At 45.3% G+C, this 20,678-nt stretch overlaps 1 protein-coding gene across 1 annotated transcript in view; it reads right to left on the minus strand.

The window, feature by feature from the left end:
- Positions 1–5,097: 5,097 nt before the first annotated feature.
- Positions 5,098–20,678, minus strand: part of LOC142559240 (trehalose transporter 1-like protein) — a 51,684-nt gene continuing 36,103 nt past the window's right edge. The window contains exons 7-10 of the mRNA XM_075670867.1: positions 19,993–20,251; positions 15,816–16,037; positions 8,503–8,706; positions 5,098–5,652 (exon numbers count right to left, since the gene is read on the minus strand). Coding sequence (XP_075526982.1) covers positions 5,098–5,652; positions 8,503–8,706; positions 15,816–16,037; positions 19,993–20,251 — 1,240 coding nt within the window. The remainder of the gene's footprint in view (positions 5,653–8,502; positions 8,707–15,815; positions 16,038–19,992; positions 20,252–20,678) is intronic.

Raw genomic sequence — 20,678 nt, forward strand, 5'->3', positions numbered from 1 at the left:
CCTGCCCGAGAGTATGGGTTTATTTTCGTATAATAATTTCGTCATAGTCATCGAGCACTTTCGGCGCATTACGACGTTGCTGGCAGCTCTTCCCTGCTGAGGAACTGTTTTAGAGGCATTTTTCACAGTCTGTTGCACGCCGCCGCGATTTTATAGAAGCCACCGCAAGCTAAGTAAGGGAAAGTGGACCAATCGCCGAAGCCGGTACCTCCCTCTTCGTCTGGTTATCTATTTTCAGTGCGCTGGCTCGGCCCCATTGAAACCCTCACCACTTGAGCGTGCTCCTCGCGTCTTGTCAGTCAAGAAAAACCGCTCAATGTTGGCGATGTTAATCGTTTTGAAAGCAAACAAAAGTGACCTCCTATAAACGAGGGGAGTGTTTGATTTGGCTGTTCAGGCAACGCTACGGGTCACCGCTTGATGCTTGCGTCGGCGCTTACGTAAATTTGACGACAGGAGATTGTAATAAAAACATATTAGAATAGTTTTACGTTATAGGGCCCCAAATTTCACTTGGCATAACAAGCGCTGAGAAAGGAAGTCTGGATAGGCTTAGCTCACAAACAAGCACTTCAAATTACAATTCGAAGGCTTTTCTTCAGGCAAAAATTTCCGGCTACCAGACTATAAGACAGATCTTGTTTTACCAGTCATTTGAAGAGTCTGGAAGTATACCCTTTTTATTGATCAGTCGCAATATAAGCACATGCTATTACTCACTTGAAATTAACATATGTGCTGAAATTAAGCATGTTTTGGGCGTAATGACGTCAAAGATCGTATGAGACGTCATTCGAAGTACAGTAAGGCTACAATCTAGAACAGCGTATTAGCCATAAAGCTTCAGCAAATGGTTGTCAAAGCAGCTAACTCTTCCTTAGTACTGAGCAGGCACAAAATACTTATTTGACAATAGTAGGAGTGCCCATGGTTCGTATAAGGCACAACACTTGTTAAAACAAGGTGTTCTTTAATGAAAAGAACAATATAAGCGAAGAAATCTGCGTTGCTAAAATCTGTCAGGTCAAGAAAGTTTTATGTGAACGGAAAGTTCTAATCCACTTTAAAGCACCACGAAGTTGCAACTTAAGTTTTTTTTTCATGAGCCCACATGAATTTCCTGTAAAACTTTGTGCTGGTTGTCAGAAGAGCAGTCGGTTTCCTCTTGCGTTGTAGCTGTTTCTTTATCATTTCTTTTGATGTACATCATTAAAGTCTAAGCAGTACTTGAAGTGTAACCTATCGTGCAGAACGTCGACGAAAAAGTTCAGAAGAGTGAAGATTTACCTAACATGCTAAAAAAGAAAAGGAAACGCGCGCTGGAATTGACACTGTCATACAAAATAGGCGCAGTTTCCCCCGAAAGGTGAAGCATCGTCTGCGATAGCAATTACTAGACAGGTATACGAAGTAAGGACGCTGGATGCTAGTTTTATCGACCGTATAAAGTTCGAGACATTAGCTTACTAACTGAATTGACAAGCGTGGTGTCAGCGCCCACTACCAAACATGAACACATCCAACTCGATTAGCGCGTACACTCGCTCTCAAAATGACGGTGTGAGCAAGAGCGGCAGCTGCAGCGAGGGAATCGACATCTTCACAGCTTCACAGCTACACATCTTCACACAAGAGCGGCGAGAAAAGAGCGCGCTCAAAGTTACAAGCCCTCTGCAGATCCCTTTCAAGATACCGCCCGCGCGACAGTGCAAAGTGCGCGCTTGTTGGCGCAGTCAAAGCCGCCCCCATCCCTCCCCGCGCTGCCTGCCCGCTTTCCTCCACACATGGCGGGCGAAATTGAGCCGCGATCGTCTGTTACACTTGCGCCCGGTCGCGTAAAGTGCAGCTGCTGGCGGAACACAACGCCTCCCTCCCTTCCACCCCCCCCCACAGGCCTTTCGTGCGACGGAAGACGGCGCGTTTGCTCTCCTGCGCTTTCTTCCTTCGCGCGTTCCAGATTCAGAAGCGATCGTCGGCTTCCCTCGGGTGCTCTCACTCGCACATAGGATATACGACGCGCGCCAACGGTGTTATCGCCCTTGGACTTCCAGTCACTTTCTTAACATTCCAGTCACTTTCTTAACAAAACGTCGTGTTCTGCGTTCAAGCACAAAACTAACCGGCACGCCAATACATTCCCATTATATTTCAGTTGATACGTCTAAACTGGTGCCATCCTGAAAATTCTTTCCAAGCGAATCTACTTTGCGAACTCCATGGCAAGTATTTGTAAATTGCAATATGGGTCCTAAGGTAATTAGTTAACAACGTAATTAGTGAAATTTTTTTCGACTAGTCGATGATGCATTTCAATTTTTTGTACAAGTAGTATCCGCCGCTTCGAGTAGACCATCCCACGAACTGGAATTGTGCTAGGGCCACAGACCACTCCTAAGAAGTTTTGAAACTGTTCGGTGAAACACACTGTGTTTATATATATATACCTACCTACTCTTTTGTAAGTTCTCGCTTTTCCTCTCTACTCATTTTTTTTTATTTACATTACCCCTAAGGGCCCTCACACGAGGGTATGACATAGGGGGGGGGGGGGGGTGTACAAACATGAAATATACACAAGAAGTAAAACTACATAAAATAAACATACACGCAAGGAACATAAAATAAATAGATATGAACAAGGGGTATATGCACTTAGTCATGAAAACACAAGAACATTTTACATATGTTAATATGTGCATATAGGCATAAGTAATATCTAATCTGCTACCACTAACCGTTTTCTTGCAACAAAGTTTGGAAAGATGGTAAGTTAACTTCAGTAGCTATGCGTGATGGTAGGTTATTCCATTCTATTGTGCGAGGAATAAATAATTTTGCGTAGAGCGACGAGCGGCACATTATGCGTTTTACTTTGTTAGCGTGGTCACGGCGGGGGAAAACTGCAGGGGGTGGTGAAAAGAAGTCATCGTGAAGCGTGGAATGAAGTTTATGAAATAAGGTTAGGCGAGCAAACTGGCGTCGACGTGATAGTGATTCCAACTCGGCACGTTGTTTTAACGATTTGACGCTGGTGAAGCGTGAATAATCGGAAAAGATGAAGCGAACAGCACGGTTTTGCAAAGATTCAATGTTGTTGATTATGTATGCTTGATCGGGATCCCCTATGGCAGAAGCATATTCAATTTTTGGGCGGATCAGCGTAATGTAAGCAAGTTTTTTTAAGTGAGAAGGTGCGTGCTTGAGGTTACGCTTAAGAAGACCGAGTGCTCGGTTAGCTGATGCTAAGACGGTGTTAATATGGTAATGCCAAGTTAAGTCAGACTGAAGATGAAGGCCAAGATACTTGTAAGTTGGCGCAAGTTCTACTCTAGCATTATTGAGAAAGTAGGTGGTAGGAAGTCGAGTGGAATGGTTGGTAAATTACATTAGCTTGGTTTTAGATGTATTTAAAGACATTAACCACGAAGAGCACCAAGCGGTCACAGCATCAAGATCAGTTTGTAAGGAAAGTCGGTCAGCGTCATTACTAATATTACGATATATAACACAATCATCTGCGAATAATCGAATTCGAGATGAGACACATTTGGGTAGATCATTAATGAAAATTAAGAAAAGTAGGGTACCGAGGAGCCTGCCCTGGGGGACTCCAGATGTTAAAGGAACAGAAGAAGAGTTACAGCCATTAGCACAGGTAAATTGTTGTCTGTTGGAGAGAAAATCTTTAATCCATGCAAGAACGTTTGGGTGAATATTTAAGTGTGTTAATTTGATTAGAAGCCTGTGATGAGGAACGCGATCAAAAGCTTTAGAGAAGTCAAGAAACACTGCGTCAACTTGGAATCCTTCATTAAATGCGGAAAATATATCGTTAGTAAATCCGGTGAGCTGAGTGTCGCATGAATAACCCCTGCGAAAACCGTGCTGGTACTTGAAGATGATATCATGGTCTTCTAGGTAGTTGATGACTTGTGTGTGTATGACGTGCTCGAGAAGTTTACATATGTTGCTAGTTAATGAGATAGGACGATAGTTAAGTGGGACAGAGCGATCACCTGATTTAAATATTGGTATTACTTTAGCTATTCGCCAGTCATGAAGAATAATGCCAGATGATAATGATTGTGAAAACATGGCTGATAACACTTGAAAAATGTTTAAAGAAGCGTTTTTAAGTACCTTGTTATTGAAACCAAGATGATCAGAGCTAGTAGTAGTTTTGCGGTTATTCAACAGGGCAAGAATACCAGAATCACTGATGACAATTTCTGGCATGGAAATGTTAGGCAATGGCTCTAATATAGGCGAAGAAGTTATGTCTTCATTGGTGAATACTGATGAAAATGCATCGTTTAGAAGCTGCGAACACTCAGTTTCAGTGACTGGTTGTCCGTCAGCATTAATTGGTACTATATCAGGATAGGAACTCGGATTGATAATGCGCCAGAATCTATGAGAATTATTGGTTAACATAGTAGACAGGTCGTGAGTGAAGAAATTACGACGGGTTGTTCTAAGCAGGGACTGATACTCTTTATCACAATTTTTGTACTTGTTCCATGATGACAGGAGACGTGTGGTCATTGCTTGGCGGTACAAACGTTTTTTCTTATTATGAAGACGACGAAGACGATGTGTAAACCAAGGTGAATTTTTATGATGTCGGATGGTGATGATTGGCACATACTTATCAACAAGGTGAGACCAGGTGGTTTTGAATGACAGCCAGTTTGATTCGATTGAGCGTGATAAATACTGAGCCATACTGATGAATACTGAACTCATACTCATAACATGCGATCGTCTTCCCACAATCGACACATATACACTTTTTTGCACTTTGATACTCCTGATGCTAACGAATTGAAAAGAATTAGACGATTCATTGCCTCAAGGCAATGTCTGCCAATGACAGGTTGACTGGGGCTGTTTTCGAGTGAGGTAAATATCATGCAGTAGGCCTAGAGCTTCGAGGTGAAAACGAAAGAACCAAAGCTGAGGCTTATGGCTTTTCACAAAGGCGAATTGATCAACAACCAAAGATTCGAAAATCTACTACGGAAAACCTGACGAAATAAAACGGCGCCAAGAAGGTAGACAGAGCGGCGCAGACACAATTTTCAAGAAGAAATCGCATCAGCGCTTCGATCTTCGCGATCCCCCCGAGCCCTTGGACGATGTCGAGGCCGCGTCGTCGCGCGCCTTCCTGTGCGGTTCGAGGAGGAGTTCCTCGAGGGTCTTGTCCTGCGTCTCGGGCATGAAGAACGACACCATGAGGCCGCCCGTGAACGTGAGCGCGCTGAAGAGGAGACCGATGCCGGACAGCTCCAGCGTCTCGTGGAGCCTCTCGAAGAACCAGGTGACGAGGAAGGCGCAGATCCAGCTGAAGGCGGCCACCAGCGCCGAGAAGACGCCGTTGTTTCGCATGGGCACCAGTTCGGCGGACATCAGCCACGTGATTGGGCCGAGGCCGACGGAGAAGCCGATTATGTAGAGCGCGATGAACACGATGGGAAGCCGCCGCGCGATGCCGATCGGCGCGTTCGGGTCGGCCTCGTCCACCTCGACGCCCACTTGATACAGCGTGGCCAGGATCATCATGGAAAAGGCACACGTGTAGGCGGACACGGTGAGCAGGCGCTTCCGGCTGAACACGCTCATCAGCTTCACGGCGGTGGCGGTGGAAGCGACCTGTGCCGTGGACGCGGTAATAATGCGCGCGGGTGAATGAATGACCGATAAAAAGTCGGAAGGTGATTCAAGCTTGAGTTGAGGTCGATCCACAAGAATGTATTCCTCAGTGAGTTGGGCGTGCGAATCGGCTATACGGCTGCGCCCAGCTTTTTATCGCGTCATCCCTCCCGTGAGAGGAGGAAGAGGAAAGAGCGTCGGACTGCTTCAATTTTTTTTTATTACACTACCCGCGGGATATGACCTTGTTTTTAGAATGCACTATCTTAGGGATAGGCTTAAGTGTGATGACGTGTTAATTATTTCAAGTAACTTCTGTGGTTTTTACACGCCAAAACTACGATCGCATTGAGACGCACGCCGTAATGGGGGAAAGAGCGTTCGCGGCGCAATGGTTAATGTATCCAGCTTCTGTGCTAGAGGTCTTCTCTTAGAATCTGATTGTTGAGCAATTTTACATACATGTGTCCACAGCATTATGGAAACCAGTGGCCCCAGGGACACATACCCACATACCTCCTTGCAAATATTGGCCCACATTTTGTGACTGCACAATCTCGGCATTTGGCCCGGGAAGACGCCTCGAAACATACCCCAAACGCAAAACATTGGGGTCATTCGTTAAGGAAGACGGCGTCCTAAAAAAAAATAATTTCTCGCCCTCCTTGGCTGCGTACATTATGCGGACCAAGGACGCCATAGGCTGTGCAATATTATCGGAGGTGGTATTGCGTGGAGCAAAACATTCGTGCGAGGGCGCGAACCAACTGTTTTCGAGAATCAGGAAATTCAATGAAGACGCTATCAACAACTGTGACAACGCGTTAGAAGGTAAATGAGGCGCTGACGACAGGGGAAAGTCAGCCAATTTCCTAGACGCAATAATATGCGCGCCTTTAGCAACGACGGAGTGGCTGTAGCGGTAACATACGTATGTGGCACTGAGAATGTTTCGGCTTCGTATCATAATTTTTTTCAGGATACGGTACCTTTTTTTTATTGTTTCATAAGCTTTCCACAGAGCACTTTGACATTCCTGTGCCTCACACTATAGTGGACACCCTGACGACTATGTGAGTGAGCCCATAATAGTTTTCGCTGTAACCTAACAGTGCTACGCTATAGAGCTGCTAAATAAGGGTACTGAATTGCTAGAGTACGCTTTTGGAATTTTCTACAAACCTCCTATATTCCACGGCGGTCTGGCAAGTTTCTGATTTCGTGGTGGCGTCGCAAGTTCTAATGCTGTAGCTTCTCGTGATGCCCCAGAGTTTAGAAGCGGATACTCAGAGTCAGTTCGCAGACTACACTTCTTGTGCCTGCGCGTCAGAGCCTTATCGGCCCAAACCGCCAGCGCTGCCTGAACCAGCGCAGAGCTTGCATTGCAGCCATAAATTTTGGGAAATTAAGTCACATCCAAAACTCCATGCATGCGCAAATGGTACTTGACAAAATTGGCGAGGGCGCAGGAGTACCGCAATGCATTTTCCTAAAGTGTGGATGAAATTTGCTAGAAAAGTACATTGTGAGGTTTCGCGCACCAAAACCACGGTCTGATTATGAAGCACGCCTTAGTGGGCGACTCGGGTTCATTTTGACCACCTGAAGTTTTTCAACGTGCGCCTAAATCTAAGCACACAGGTGTTTTTGCATTTTGCCCACATCGAAATGTGGCCGCCGTGGCAAGGATCTTATTCCATGACCTTGTGCTTAGCAACGTAATACCAAAGCCATTAAGCGACCACGCCGGGTGAATTTTGCTACATTGAGAGTATGTTCAAGTTTAAGGATTGCTCACGGTACTTCGGAGAGGGAGTGAGAAAATTCACCTACAATTATGGCACTCCCCAGTGTGAAAATTTAGCGTAGCTGAATACGTGTTTTAATTTCGCAATATATTGGCTGGCGCGGGCAATCTTTCTCGCGCGACAAGTTGCAAATGGGGCGAAGTGTGGTGCCAATGGCTCGCTAATCTGGAGATCGCGAGAGGCAACCCGCGGGTGACGCGTGTGCGCGATTTACAGCAGCCGCCGCAGACAGACTTCCGCTCATACAGTGCTTTGTTTCTATATGGTATCGGTGGCCTCACCGACGAGCAGACGACGCTCGCTACTCTGGCGCCATCGTGGCCGTCGTCACCGCAAAGCCCATCCAAAGTGGCCCTACACTTTTATTCTCACGCTTTCGCCATACCCACCTCCTCCACTTTCCACCTCATGGTTGCACTGCACCTTCCTCCACCGCTTTCCTGCTTGCTCTATCTTGTCTATCGCCGTCTTTCATCCGCGCTGCGCGCTCACTCTTTCATGTTTCGCTGTGCTCGTTCACTCATTTACGAGGACGCCGAGGGACGACGCCGACGCCAGAAGCTCGCTGCTGAAACCGGCGCCTAACATCTGCGCTCTAAAATGTCGTGACCAAATAGGTGCATTCAAACCAGACCGAAACGGTGATAAACTTTAGCTACATGTTTATATTCACATTGTTTATATTAGCTACATTCTTATATGTGCCTGATTGTATATGTAAGAATTTGTGTAAAGACTTGTCATTGCGCATATCACTTAATAGAAGAAGTCCCTTTTCCGAAGCTCGAGTGGGAGGTCTCCGCTCCACCAAGTTGAGCACAGCACCGACACTCAACTGACTGAGAGGCTAGGCTTCTCAATAAATGGCGCGAAGTGTATGCACCTGTATGAAGCGCGGTGACCACTCCTGTCGAAAAGCAGGGCTGCAATACACTCTCTGAACGGTTTTGGGGGGCAGAAACGTTCTGGAATGCGTGGGCAAGTTTTCCCGTTTCGCAGCCGCGTCGGAAAAGTACTGTTAGCTAAGCAGGCTTCCCCTCACCAGAAATCCGCAGAGGATAATGCTCGTGTCCTGGACGCGTACGGCGAGGCCGGCCTGGTCGAAGACGGAATGGGAAAAGAAGAGCACGGGGTTGATGCCCGAGAACTGTTGGATGAAGTGAACCTGCATGGCCCCTAGGATGTGCGCTGTAGGCGTGGGCACCTTCGCGTACACGGTCTCCATGTCGGTCCACTCGCGGTCGAGCTGCGCGTTTCACAGTTTTTTGACAACACCATTCTTTCATATTTCCGAAGCAAAACTTTCTTTGCGAACTCTCTGCACGTTTGCTCAGCATACCAATTAAATGTGTTGTCTTACCTCATAGCTTACGCACAAAAAGAAAGACAAGGCTTCAAGAAAAGAAAGAAAGACAGAAACAAAGAAAAAGAAAGAATACAGCCTAACATACGACACAAGGAACATGCTGCTTGCCCTGTTTATCGCGCTGCCTCCTCCAGGAATGTTGCCTGACCAACGTGCTCGGATTCAGAGTTTAGTGGAGATAAAAGATAAGCAATACATGTCGCATTGCGGCACGCTACATCGGTATTCTAAAACAACAGCTCGATGCACCAAGCTAATGACCCATTTATTCAGTATAACATTTTATCGGCGTCTTTGTTTTTGCTGCAGCAACTTTTTAAAGTATATGTCTCTCATAAAGTATGACAATAACTTAAAAATAACCTTGTCACAGTTACACGGAAGAGTTCCCGCTCGAGCTACGCCTCCGTGGCATAAAGAAATGTGTAGGATTCCAGCATCCCGAACGTATTGCAGTTCTCAGTCTTCATTCCACGTTGCCGGCACTCTTCAACAAGATAAGGAAAAAAAACTTTGTTCTTATTTCTGAAGCACTTTCAGTACTCAAATCATTTTGATGAGGCGGAATGATTTACAGATCGTTTCTTAAATTAAACTCAGACCAAAGTTTTCCTTCTGTTTCTTGTTTAACAGTGCCGGCAACATACAGAGAAGACTGGGAACTGCAATATGTACGGGATGCTGGAATCGTCCACATTTCATTATGCCGGAGGCATATTTCACGCGGAAACATTTTCGTGTAACTGTGACAAGGATATCTTTAGATTATTGTCCTATATTATGGGAACATATATTTTAAAAAGTTGCTGCAGTATAAATAAGGACGCCGATAAAATGTCATATTGATTTAATGCGTCATATATATGAAATGTTATGTGTGGAAAGACACAGACGAGAGATGCTATTTACACGCTATTTACACTGGAGCCAGGCAGCCAGGCTGACACTCGCTCGTGCCAAGGGCACCGACTAACTTCTTCATCGTTCTCGCGGCGGCTCGTCTCTTGAGCATCGCTGAATCATATCGTAACATTATATATATATATATATATATATTAATGGCGTTTTAGGCCCTTTACTCTTCCTAATTTACATAAATGATTTGCCACTTAATGTTTCTTCTCGCTTACGTATTTTCGCTGACGACTGCATTATTTACAGATCAATTAACAGTACTGACGACCACCTGGCCCTTCAAAATGACCTTAGCCTAATTCATAATTGGTGTAACACCTGGTCAATGGCTTTAAATGTATCAAAATGTCAGGTAATTTCTTTTAGTCATAAGCGTGACAACTCACATTTTTTATACAACGTCAATAATAAACAATTGTTACACAGAGTATCGTATAAATATTTGGGTGTTCACCTAACCGAAAACCTCTCCTGGACAGACGACATTGCAGCCGTTTGCGCAAAAGCTTCAAGGTCATTAGGTTACCTACGTCGTAATCTGGGTAATTCACCTTCCAACATTCGCAAATTGGCTTATCAGACATTTGTTCGTCCACAGCTCGAGTATGCATCATCCATTTGGTCCCCGCATCCTACATACTTAATCGACATGCTTGAATCAGTCCAAAACCGAGCTGCCCGTTTCATTACACGTAATTATAGCCATCACTCCAGCGTAAGACAAATGAAACTCGATCATTCCATACAGCCTTTAGTTCGTCGCCGTAATATCGCTCTGTTATCCTTGTTTCACAAATATGTTTACAATGCCACACAATCCACACTACCATATCCAGATCGCCTCGAACACATCTCGCCGATTAAATAACCACTTCAGTTTTGCGCGCATGTACGGTACGACACATGCTTTTTCGCGCTCCCTACGGCCATTCGCTTGTGGAACAATCTGCCTGATCACATTGCTTCCGAGTCAGATCAAGAAAAATTTCGTCATCTCCTACACGAGCATTTTTCATAATAGCACTTACAAATCACTTTATCTTGTTTCTTAAACTTGGCAATGTGCTTCGAACTTCTTGTGATTCTTTTTATTGATGCATTGCTATCTCGCTCCTATGAATTGCTATTTTATGCTGCGTCACGTATTACTTGTATGCCCTGTATATATTTATAGCTTTTTTGCGTCTGTTTCCCTAAATATCCCTTCAAGAATTGTGCTCCCTGATATGGTTCATTTTTCGTGTATTTTACTTTATAGTATTAGTACCTTACGTTGAGTTTTACTCGTGTTATTTCTTTAAGTGTACCTTTGTGGCCTTTCATTACTTCAGTTGTCCTTTTACATGTTTTTGGTAGTAATGTTGATGAGCCCTGTATTGAGGCGTATCTTTTGTATTACGCTTTAGAAGGCTGTTTACTCTTTCTTTTCCCCCTTGATTTTGTACCCCGCTTACACAATGCCCGCATAGGGCCTGTAAGGTATTTTAAATATATATATATATATATATATATATATATATATATATATATATATATATATATATATATATATATATATATGAGAAGCCAACAAACACTGACACCAAGGACATAAATTAATGGAAATGAAAGTGGATGAAAAAAAACAACATGCCGCAGGTGGCGAACGATCCCACAACCTTCGCATTTCGTCTTCGTTTCACTTCGTTGTTTTTTCGTGCGATTTCATTTGCAATATTTTATCGTTTCTTTATTTCATTTATTACGCACAAGTAATTTCCCCTATGTTGTCCTTGGTGTCAATGTCTGCTGACTTCTTACGATATGACTAATAAAAAACGGGCCCCCCGGTTAACCCCCTTTCTTCTGGTTTCTTACACAATGAGCGTCTCGAATCCGGCAACATCGATGCCTTCAGGTAGCATGTGTGGGTTTATTGAGCAGTTGCTTTCACCCAAAAAGATCACCTTCTCGTGACGCCTGCGGCAAAAAGGACGTTACACGTCCGCCGCCAAGGTCTGTGAGTAGTGGCGCTGGCTAACACTCCCAGGCTTCTGCTAGGAAATATAAATACCCAAGAAAGTGGATGGAGAAACGGCGCCGCGGTAGCTGAATTAGTAGAGCATCGCACGCCAAATGTGAAGGCTGTGGGAGCGTTCCCCACCTGCGGCAAGTTGATTTTTCCTCCACTTTCATTTCCGTTACTTTTTAGTATCTTCATATCTTCAGTTCATTTATTACGCACAATTTCGCCTATGTTGTCTTTGGTGTCAGTGTTTGTTGGCTACTTATCGAGCCCCTTGTTTCGAGCCCCTCGGTTAAACCCGTTTCTTCTCGTTCATAATATATATATATATATATATATATATATATATATATATATATATATATATATATATATATATATATATATATATATATATATATATATCCCGGAGGCGGTGCATTGAACATCTTCAAGGTCACACAAAAGTTGCAGCGACTTCAAACAAAGAGCAAAAGAAACGCGCTCATGGAAGCTGGGATCCCTCGCACGCTTTTTGTTAACATAATACCCCTGTCACCACTGCCTACATTCCATTGGCTTTGGCTTTCATCTTTCCTTCCTTGTGGCCATGACTGAATGTGCACCTGTAGACGTGTGGGTTGTTCACAAACTGCCTATCTAGTTTGCTTTCCTTCGTGTTTTTTTTGTTTTTATAATGTCACTGCATGTACGTGCAACTTTGCAACAACGCTATAGCTCCACTGTATGTTCGCAGAATCTTGCATTCACGGTTGTCTTCGTTGACTTTGAAATGAGCCAATGCACGTCATGGCGCCACCAAATGTACGCGTGCTTGTCATCGTAAACTATGTTTCATCTTTTAGTGCCACTGCTTGTATACGTGCAAGTTTGAAATGTTTCTATTAACGCTTTCGTTTGTTCTCACTCACTGCTTTCGTTTCTTTACAGAGAAAAATGCATAAATTGAACTCTGTGTGTTTGAAATCTCACTCTGGAAGAAAGTCGGACTCCAGCCGAAACGTCAATCAAGTCTTGTTATATTTGTTCCTACGCGCTTCAATTTTGAACTATTTCGGTGCCGGATATTGTGATGCTATTGAGTCCTCCATAAAGAAAGCAACAAAATCCCAATAAAGAAAGGCGTCACTGATATATATATATATATATATATATATATATATATATATATATATATATATATATATATATATATATATATATATATATATATATATATATTTTTTTTTTTCGGCTGAGGAAATTACGCTTGTCCCGGTAGTAGAATGAAGAAAAAGAGAGTACGACGTACGTTGGATTTGCACAGTACATATAACTGACGTTTTGGCTGGTGGACCAGTCTTCGACAAATGCTGATCCACGAGCCGAAACATCAGTGAGATATACTGTGCGTTGCTAGCGAGCCGCGGGGCTGATTGGATGGCGCATAAATGGTGTCTATTTAAGGAAGCTCCTACGTTAATTTTTTCGTAACATTGTTTCCGTCACGCGAGCTAATTTATGATAAGCGCGGTGATACATACTGGATGTGTTCTTTCTTGTACTTTTACATTGTTAAGTTTTTTTTTGTCATTTTTCGCTCGGAGTTGTTGAACTGATTTGTTTCGGAAGGCTTTGATGCTCGCACTGGCGCTGTCACGCTGCAGGGAGCCGGGAGCCCTTCTCAAGCTGATTCCACAAATCTTACTTCCGGCTCCCTTCTTTATCGGAAAGTAAATAAAATAGGATAGAGTTCAGTTGAATCCGGGCACGATAGCACGCATCCTTCTCCGGTGTGAAGGCAGAGCAGCTCTTTAACAAGACTGGCACATGCGTCACGTGGTGCGGCAGCTGCACGCGCTCAAATTTGCATTACGTCGCCGACGCAGGAAAGGAACGCGCCGACGGAACCACTACCCGACGCGTAGTAGTTCTTTCTGCATACACATCTTCTCACCATTGTTCCCTCGAAAAAAAAAAAACATGAAATATCGCCGTCCCACTCGTGACGTCACTGCAATAGCGTTCCACGGTGCAATCGCGCAAAATGGTACTTTGCTAATGGACACAGCTCGCGAAAGGTGCAGTGTAGAAAGACAATCCTTGCCTGAGAATACAATTGTGACTTGCGCCGTGCACAAATCTAAGCATTGCAAAAAATTGCACGTCGCATAGAATCGCACTAAAAATAAATCGTCCGCATTGGGCTTAACGTTATAGCAAATAAATAAGCACTTCATAAAAGTTTTTCACTAGACTCCAACATATGCGTTGCATCCCCTTTAACTTCAACGTTCCTGTGAAACAAACAAACGAAATATCTTAATAACAAAATATACATACCCGAAATAGGTATTTATAAGTTACGTAAAGTTCAGTAATCGACGATAAGTGATGACCAGCGGTTCAGGTCGGCTATTCGGCTTTTTCTTCTCGCTTATTGCATTGCGAGACTTGACTCCAGCTGCAAAGGGAGACACATTCACCGCTGTAGCTCAATTGGCAGAGGTGGCTGTGGGTACGGCTTGCGGTCCGGATCAATGCGGATGGTGTGGGCACAGCTTCCGGCGGGGCCAAAATTCGTACCTTCTTTCACCTTCGTCTTTATCGTTCTTTCATTTAGAACAGTAACGTCATTATTAAAATTGGCCCTCGTGTATATTAATGAATAAAGGATAGGAGTCGTCGTACTAAAGCTAAAAAGGAGATCTAAGTCGACGGCATTGCAAGCCTATGCTTTAACGTCCAATCGTAATGATGAAGAAATACAGCTCTTCTATAGTACATTGAATGGACGCCATAAACTTAATATAGAGGGAAAGACTAAGGCAGATCAGTCCGACAAAGCTGACTTTCACAAGTTTCCATTCGTTAGTTTAGCGGTAACAGGTTTGTTATTAAAAGAAATGGATTTCAAAATATTTATTCGTATTTGGCTTTTTGTGGCTTGGCAAAAGTTCTTTAAACTTGCTAAGTTTAGTGCTTAGATCTTTTAGAATGTAGTGTAGTCCATCTTTGCCGACGAAATGTTGACTAGGCCCGAGCAGTCACGCTCTAAACCCGCGACGTCAATGCGGGATGGTGCGATGACTTCAAGGTGGTGTCGCTACCCGTAGCTTTTGTTTCTGTATCTTTTCGAGCTTACTCTTGACACGGTGAGATAAGCTGCCTGCATGGGTATTGCAGAAGGTAGATTCAGTAATACAACGCAAATGCCTTTCTTTAGTGTCACTTTCAGACACTGATGCTTCATTCTGATTTCGGCTGCGGGAGAGTTGTTTGAATCCCTTCGGTCACGTGGTACGCGTTTGATTACGCGACCTGTTTTTGCCATTTCTGTCCTGTTGAGTAAAAGAGGAGACCACCGAAATGAAAGTACGCACAAATAGAGCCCGTTGTAAACCCAACGTGGCCCTAATTGATTTCAGCGCGCAGGGTTTGGCTACGCATCACCACTTTATGAAAGGAGCTACCATGTGCCGAACTTCGTTAGCAATGGCGTGGCAGTATTTCTTTTTTTCCTTCGTCGCGATGTCTCGCGCCAATAGTTACTTGCGCGTGTGCTGTGAGACGGTGAGTCAATCCATTTCACGAAAGAACGCGGCCTAAACGACTACAAAATGAATGAAGATTTATTTCCTCCGTACGTAAAACAACTTGTGTATCATCCTACCACGTTGACATTGCTTCGTTGGAGTTTGTAAGACCTTCTAACAAAATTGTGGAAATCAGACGCATTCATTCAAAGAAGTCCGCGACACTCGTGAATGATGGTATCCGCCACGACGTCTCAGTTGTGAAGCAAGAGGTTGCGGTTTCGATTCCCTGCACCGGCGGCCCGCATTCCAATGGGGGCGGAATGCAAAACGCTCGTGTGCTGTGCCTCGGGTGCTCGGTAAAGAAGCACAGATGGTTATTAAAGTATACCGGGGCCTACATCTACGGCGTTCCTCATAGTCCGCTAGGCGGCAGCTTCGTTAAACCTCACGAGCAAATTGACTGTACGGAATAAGTCTGTGTTTGCCTTAAAAATAGGTGCATGGAATCCATGCTTCAGAGTTTAGTGTGGCTGTAAACCAGCACCGTTTACCTTGGCCGCTGGTCCTCGCAGCTTGCCGAGCACTTCGATGGCTTCGGTCTTGCGGCCCTGCAGCAAGAGCCAACGGGGAGACTCCACCGCAAACTGGCAGGTGGCGACCAGAGGGATGCTCGCGGCCATGCTCAGGAACGCGAGACCATCCCAGTTGAGGAAGCGGCCCATCACGTTCGCGTACAGGATGCCGAGAGTGAGGCACACCTGCAGGATACCACCCTGCGGAAACAGACGGCCACCGCATACTCAGAAGGCAGCCTTCTCCCCGCACTTGACGACGATCGCTATGTTAGAGGGGAAACGGAGAAACGCTCTCTATAGACAATCAAGCAAGCGATTCCAAAGAACGTTCCTCATTCGAACAAGGAGAATAAACTTCAGTGACTGGTCTCTCTGGTGATCAAATTCTGTTTTGTGTGTGATATTGCGGCTCTTAATTCAGAAAAAAAAATGAAAACAGAAACCTGTAGCAAACAAGCCTGATATTGCAACCATTACGCCACGAACGCATGCGTCGGCAAATGGCACAGAACAACCATTCAAGCTGGCAAGCAAGCGGCGTTGAAAAGCTTGGCTCGTTTCGATCTGCAGTAGCCCTGCAAGAAACCGACGCCTCATAAACACCCCGGCGCTAAAGGACACCAGCGGCACAGCTGAAAATTTAATCAAATAATACACATGCGATGTATTGCGTGTATATAGGTGTTAATACTATCCAGTTTGTCTATAATTCACTGCAAATAACATCATTTTTTCATTTACTATGGTGCTCTTTATTACTAATATTTATAGCTCAAGAACCACAATTCATATGTACGCACACACGGTCAGCGACTTAACCACAGCAAGAATGCTTCGCTTCACGTAGATGTCAACTGGATTTGAGTCTGCCTATCTTTTACTTTGTGACAGCTAATGCTCTGAGTCGCTGTGTTGGACTTCACTGTCTTCAGGATTGGTGCACATTTTTCTGCGGGCGTATACCTGAAAAGTGTGTGACGTCAGTCTATAATCATTTCACCACAGCGCGTGTTCCAATCCCGGCAAGCACGTAGAAAGCTCACCAAACTGCGCCTCAGAATGTAGTGCACGAAATAACTGTAAGAAGAGATTCATTTTTACAACGACGAGTGTGCTACTAGTACTCCACATTGCGGTACATCACTCTCTTGGTGAATGATTTAGATAAAGCGGTACCCACTCTTGTGTAGAATGTGCGGTCAGACAGGTAGCTTTCGAATACATCTATCATGTTGCCGTGGACACCCAGTGCGGATAGATCTCAGAGAATGCCGAAATGCCATGTTGGGTCATGCACTTTCGCAGCATCCAAAAATGCAGATAAGAAGCATTGTGTATTTATATAAGTGTCCATATTTGCTTCAATAAGCAGTAGATGCTCAGTTGATGCCCTCCCTGAAACAGCTCTCGTATGTGTCGAGCAGTTTATTGCGCCACAGAAAGTTCAACTGGTGTGGGATTTGCCATATTCTCGAACAATCTGCAAAGACAGTTCGTCAACTCTTTCGGCCGATAACTTCTGACTAAGCACGGGTCCTTGCCCTCTTTGAGTTCTGGGATTATAATAGCCTCTTTCCAGGCAGATGGAATATACCCTGCCAATCTTGCGGTGCTGAAAAAAAAGAAAGCAACTATTTCAATGTGTGAGTGCTTTAATATTTCATAAATGGTACAATTAGTTCCTGAGAAAGAGTAGTTTCAGCAGTTCAGAGATGCCTGGAGCTCTGCTAAGTTAAATTAGAGGCGGGAAGGAGGGGGTGGGGGGGGGGGGGTGTATGACTCATTTGGTGAGTATTTACGTTAAAAACGCTGTCGTTCTTCTCGTTCTTTGTGCCTAAGGAACGATTCAGAATAGTGTGAAGTGGAGATAGGCTGATATTGCGAATCCGGAAAATCTCCCCGGTCTTCTAGGTTATCTCCCTTAGTATTTATTGAATGGGTTTCGCTGTCGCCTTTGGCTGGTATTTACTCTATGCCAACGTCTTCGCTCATCTGTGTAAAAGTGTTTACCGGATATATACCTTTTGCCACCTTTATCTTCTAGTTTGTAGACGCTTCCGTCTTCCTTGAGACTTTACACGCTTGAATTTACTGAAGTTTTCCGCAGTTGCAGACTCGCGAAGGAGTTTCCACGCCCTGTTTCACTTCCCGCATGTTTTCATACACTCTGAAATCCACCATGGAACGACTCATTTGACAGCCAGTTGATTTGTTAGTGGTTTGCATTCAGATACAGCATCAATTAGAAAAGCTGTTAAGTATGCAGCAGTAACACCTAAGCGTAGAGTTCAGAACTCATCTCGTGACAAATGCGTCTTAAACAGATCTGTACATGACCTGTATTTAGTGTTTCTGGTAGTGTACTTCAGCCAAAGTTTGGTATTATGTGCATTGTTGGTATCTCGATGCCGTCTTATTTTGATACGCTGGAAATTGATCACATTCTCGTCCTTCCATAATTTAGAAGTTCTGTTCCCGTCAAATTCATTAAGTAGTCCTCGGAAATTACACCCTTGACAGTGTTCATGGTTCGGTGCTTGCTTACAGAGATAAGGTTAAGCCCAAATAAAGCGAGGTTCGCTAGTTTGTCATACTGCACCTTGTGCCGATTTCAATTTGTAGGTACATACTGGCCATGTCGGTAGCATTACAGCCACTTCCTATAGTCTCTGCGAGAGACATCGAAACAAAGAAAGGCGAAGTTGTTCTAACTTTATTGGCTTCTTTCACTGCGTATAGTGAGGATTTTCGGGAATGTGTCGCAGCTCTTCAGGAAGAATTGATAAGTAGCATCGATGAGCCCCCCATTTCAGGGGCGACCCCTTGAGGAAATATTCGAGGATCTCATGAAATGCAGTGTTTCGCGAGCATACCAGTCACGTGCCGCCGAGCCCAACTAGAGGACACAGTAGGGCTTGTGGTGAAGCAAGCGCTACTATTCCAACTGCACATTATCGCTATAACCATATCGTTATAAGGAAAGTCGGTTACAGCAGACCAGATTAACCCAACCGGCCGGGGAAGATGGAGACAAGTGCGAGAAAAGGGGTCCAAAGGCCAGATTTTAGAAAGAGGTTTGGAAATTGGAAGCTAGGAGAAAAGATAGAAAAAGGCGACCGGCCAAATTACAACGAGTGGGACAGGCCGTAGGTGCAGTCTACGTGAAGAGGAGGCCTATCAGGTGTGCTTCCTCCGCCTAGTGGCCATAAAGTTTCGTATACCAGGCATCAGCTCAATACCCAGGATCCCCCCTTGCCCGCAAACGGCTAGGCCACGCAGTGCAACACACTGGAGGGTCCAGCCCCCATGTGCTCGGGTCCGTGGCGTCTTAACCCACGAAACGCCTGCTTACGCAGACACTCCTGCGGGAACACTTTCGGTCATCCAGATCTTGTAAAATTCGTTATTGTGTTGTAAAAGATCTATTGTTCGGTTTAAGGTACGTCCACACTTAGCGTCAAAAACGCGCACGCCATCCCGCTGCGAGAACCGGCGAGCAGCAACCTTTGCCTTTGGAAAGCGGATGAGTCTTGCAGCTATGTTTCGTGGCAGGCCGCTTGTCGCTAATTGGGGAGGCCAATGAGGCGTGCCCGATTTTTTCGCGTGGGTAAACGGTGCAAGGAAATATGCTTCCCTCTCTGAGCATCTCTGAACACAAGCGCAGGGAATCCAGCTGACAGCGAATCATTTGCCTGCCACGGCGGCAAAGACCCCAGCAAGCGGGGCTATGCCAATGCGGGCGAATTCGGCCACCTGCGGCATGCCGCACGCGATTTTTCCTGCTAGAGTGAACGTCCACACTTAGCAGGAAAAGCGAGTGCGTCAGAACGCGCCAGCACTGGCACGGCCACTCTTGCGGGTGGCTTTGCCGCCGCTGAAAGCAAGCGATTCGCCCTCAGCTGCAATCACTGCGGCTGAGATCAGAAATTAAGGTTGGGGAGGTGGGGTTGTAGTTCCTCGCCGCGCTGGACCAGGTGATTGAATCGGCCGTTGATCATTGGTCTTCACGATCGGTGGTCAGCGGCATGCCACAAAATGTAGCTGCAAGACCCATCTGTTCCGCAGCAGGAAAAAGTTGCCGCTTGCCGGTTCTCGCGGCGCTCGCTTCTGCCGCTGGTGTGAACTACTTTACGCGAGCGAAGCGTTGACGTACCGCGGTTCCGCGCTGTTCGGGCACCGTGATCTCGGCCAAAAAGGACGGCGAGCAGAGCGACACCATGCCAGTGGCGACGCCTGTCAGGAACCGGCCGAAGAGCACCAGGTAGTCGTTGCGCGCCAATGAGATGATGCCGTAGCCAGCGAAGTAGCCCAGCGCGCTGGCGAGGAGCGCGAAGCGGCGCCCCATGGACTGGCCCACCAAGGCGGCGATGACGCAACCCGTGGTGGCACCGACGTGCAGAAGCGTCACGAACCTACGTTGTATGTGTATTGAAAACTACGTGTGTTGAACGAGGCACAAGATGGACCCAGGGAGCGGTTTGCTATAGATACATAGAAACGGACAAATGGCTTTGCCCAGCGACCACTGCACTGCAATTCATGAGGTGCTTTTCTGAATTACAAAAGAAATGAAAGTTAGAACCAAATGATTTTAATAAGCCGATTTTTTCTTTCAGCCGGCTGTTTTTTTCTTGTATTTTCTTTTTTAGAAGAATGCCGTGCGGCCACTACGCTTAGTCATTTTCGCAGCCAAAAGCACAGCACCTCTCGGGGGGGGGGGGGGGGCCGCTAACACACAGTGCGCGAGTCCCGCGTACCTTGGAGTCAGCGGGTCAGCATGACAACGGCTGCGGCGACGGAGCTTCGAGCTTCCGCGTAGTTCCTATTACATCATAATTA

Source organism: Dermacentor variabilis, chromosome 10 (assembly GCF_050947875.1).
Source record: "Dermacentor variabilis isolate Ectoservices chromosome 10, ASM5094787v1, whole genome shotgun sequence".
Classification (NCBI taxonomy): domain Eukaryota; kingdom Metazoa; phylum Arthropoda; class Arachnida; order Ixodida; family Ixodidae; genus Dermacentor; species Dermacentor variabilis.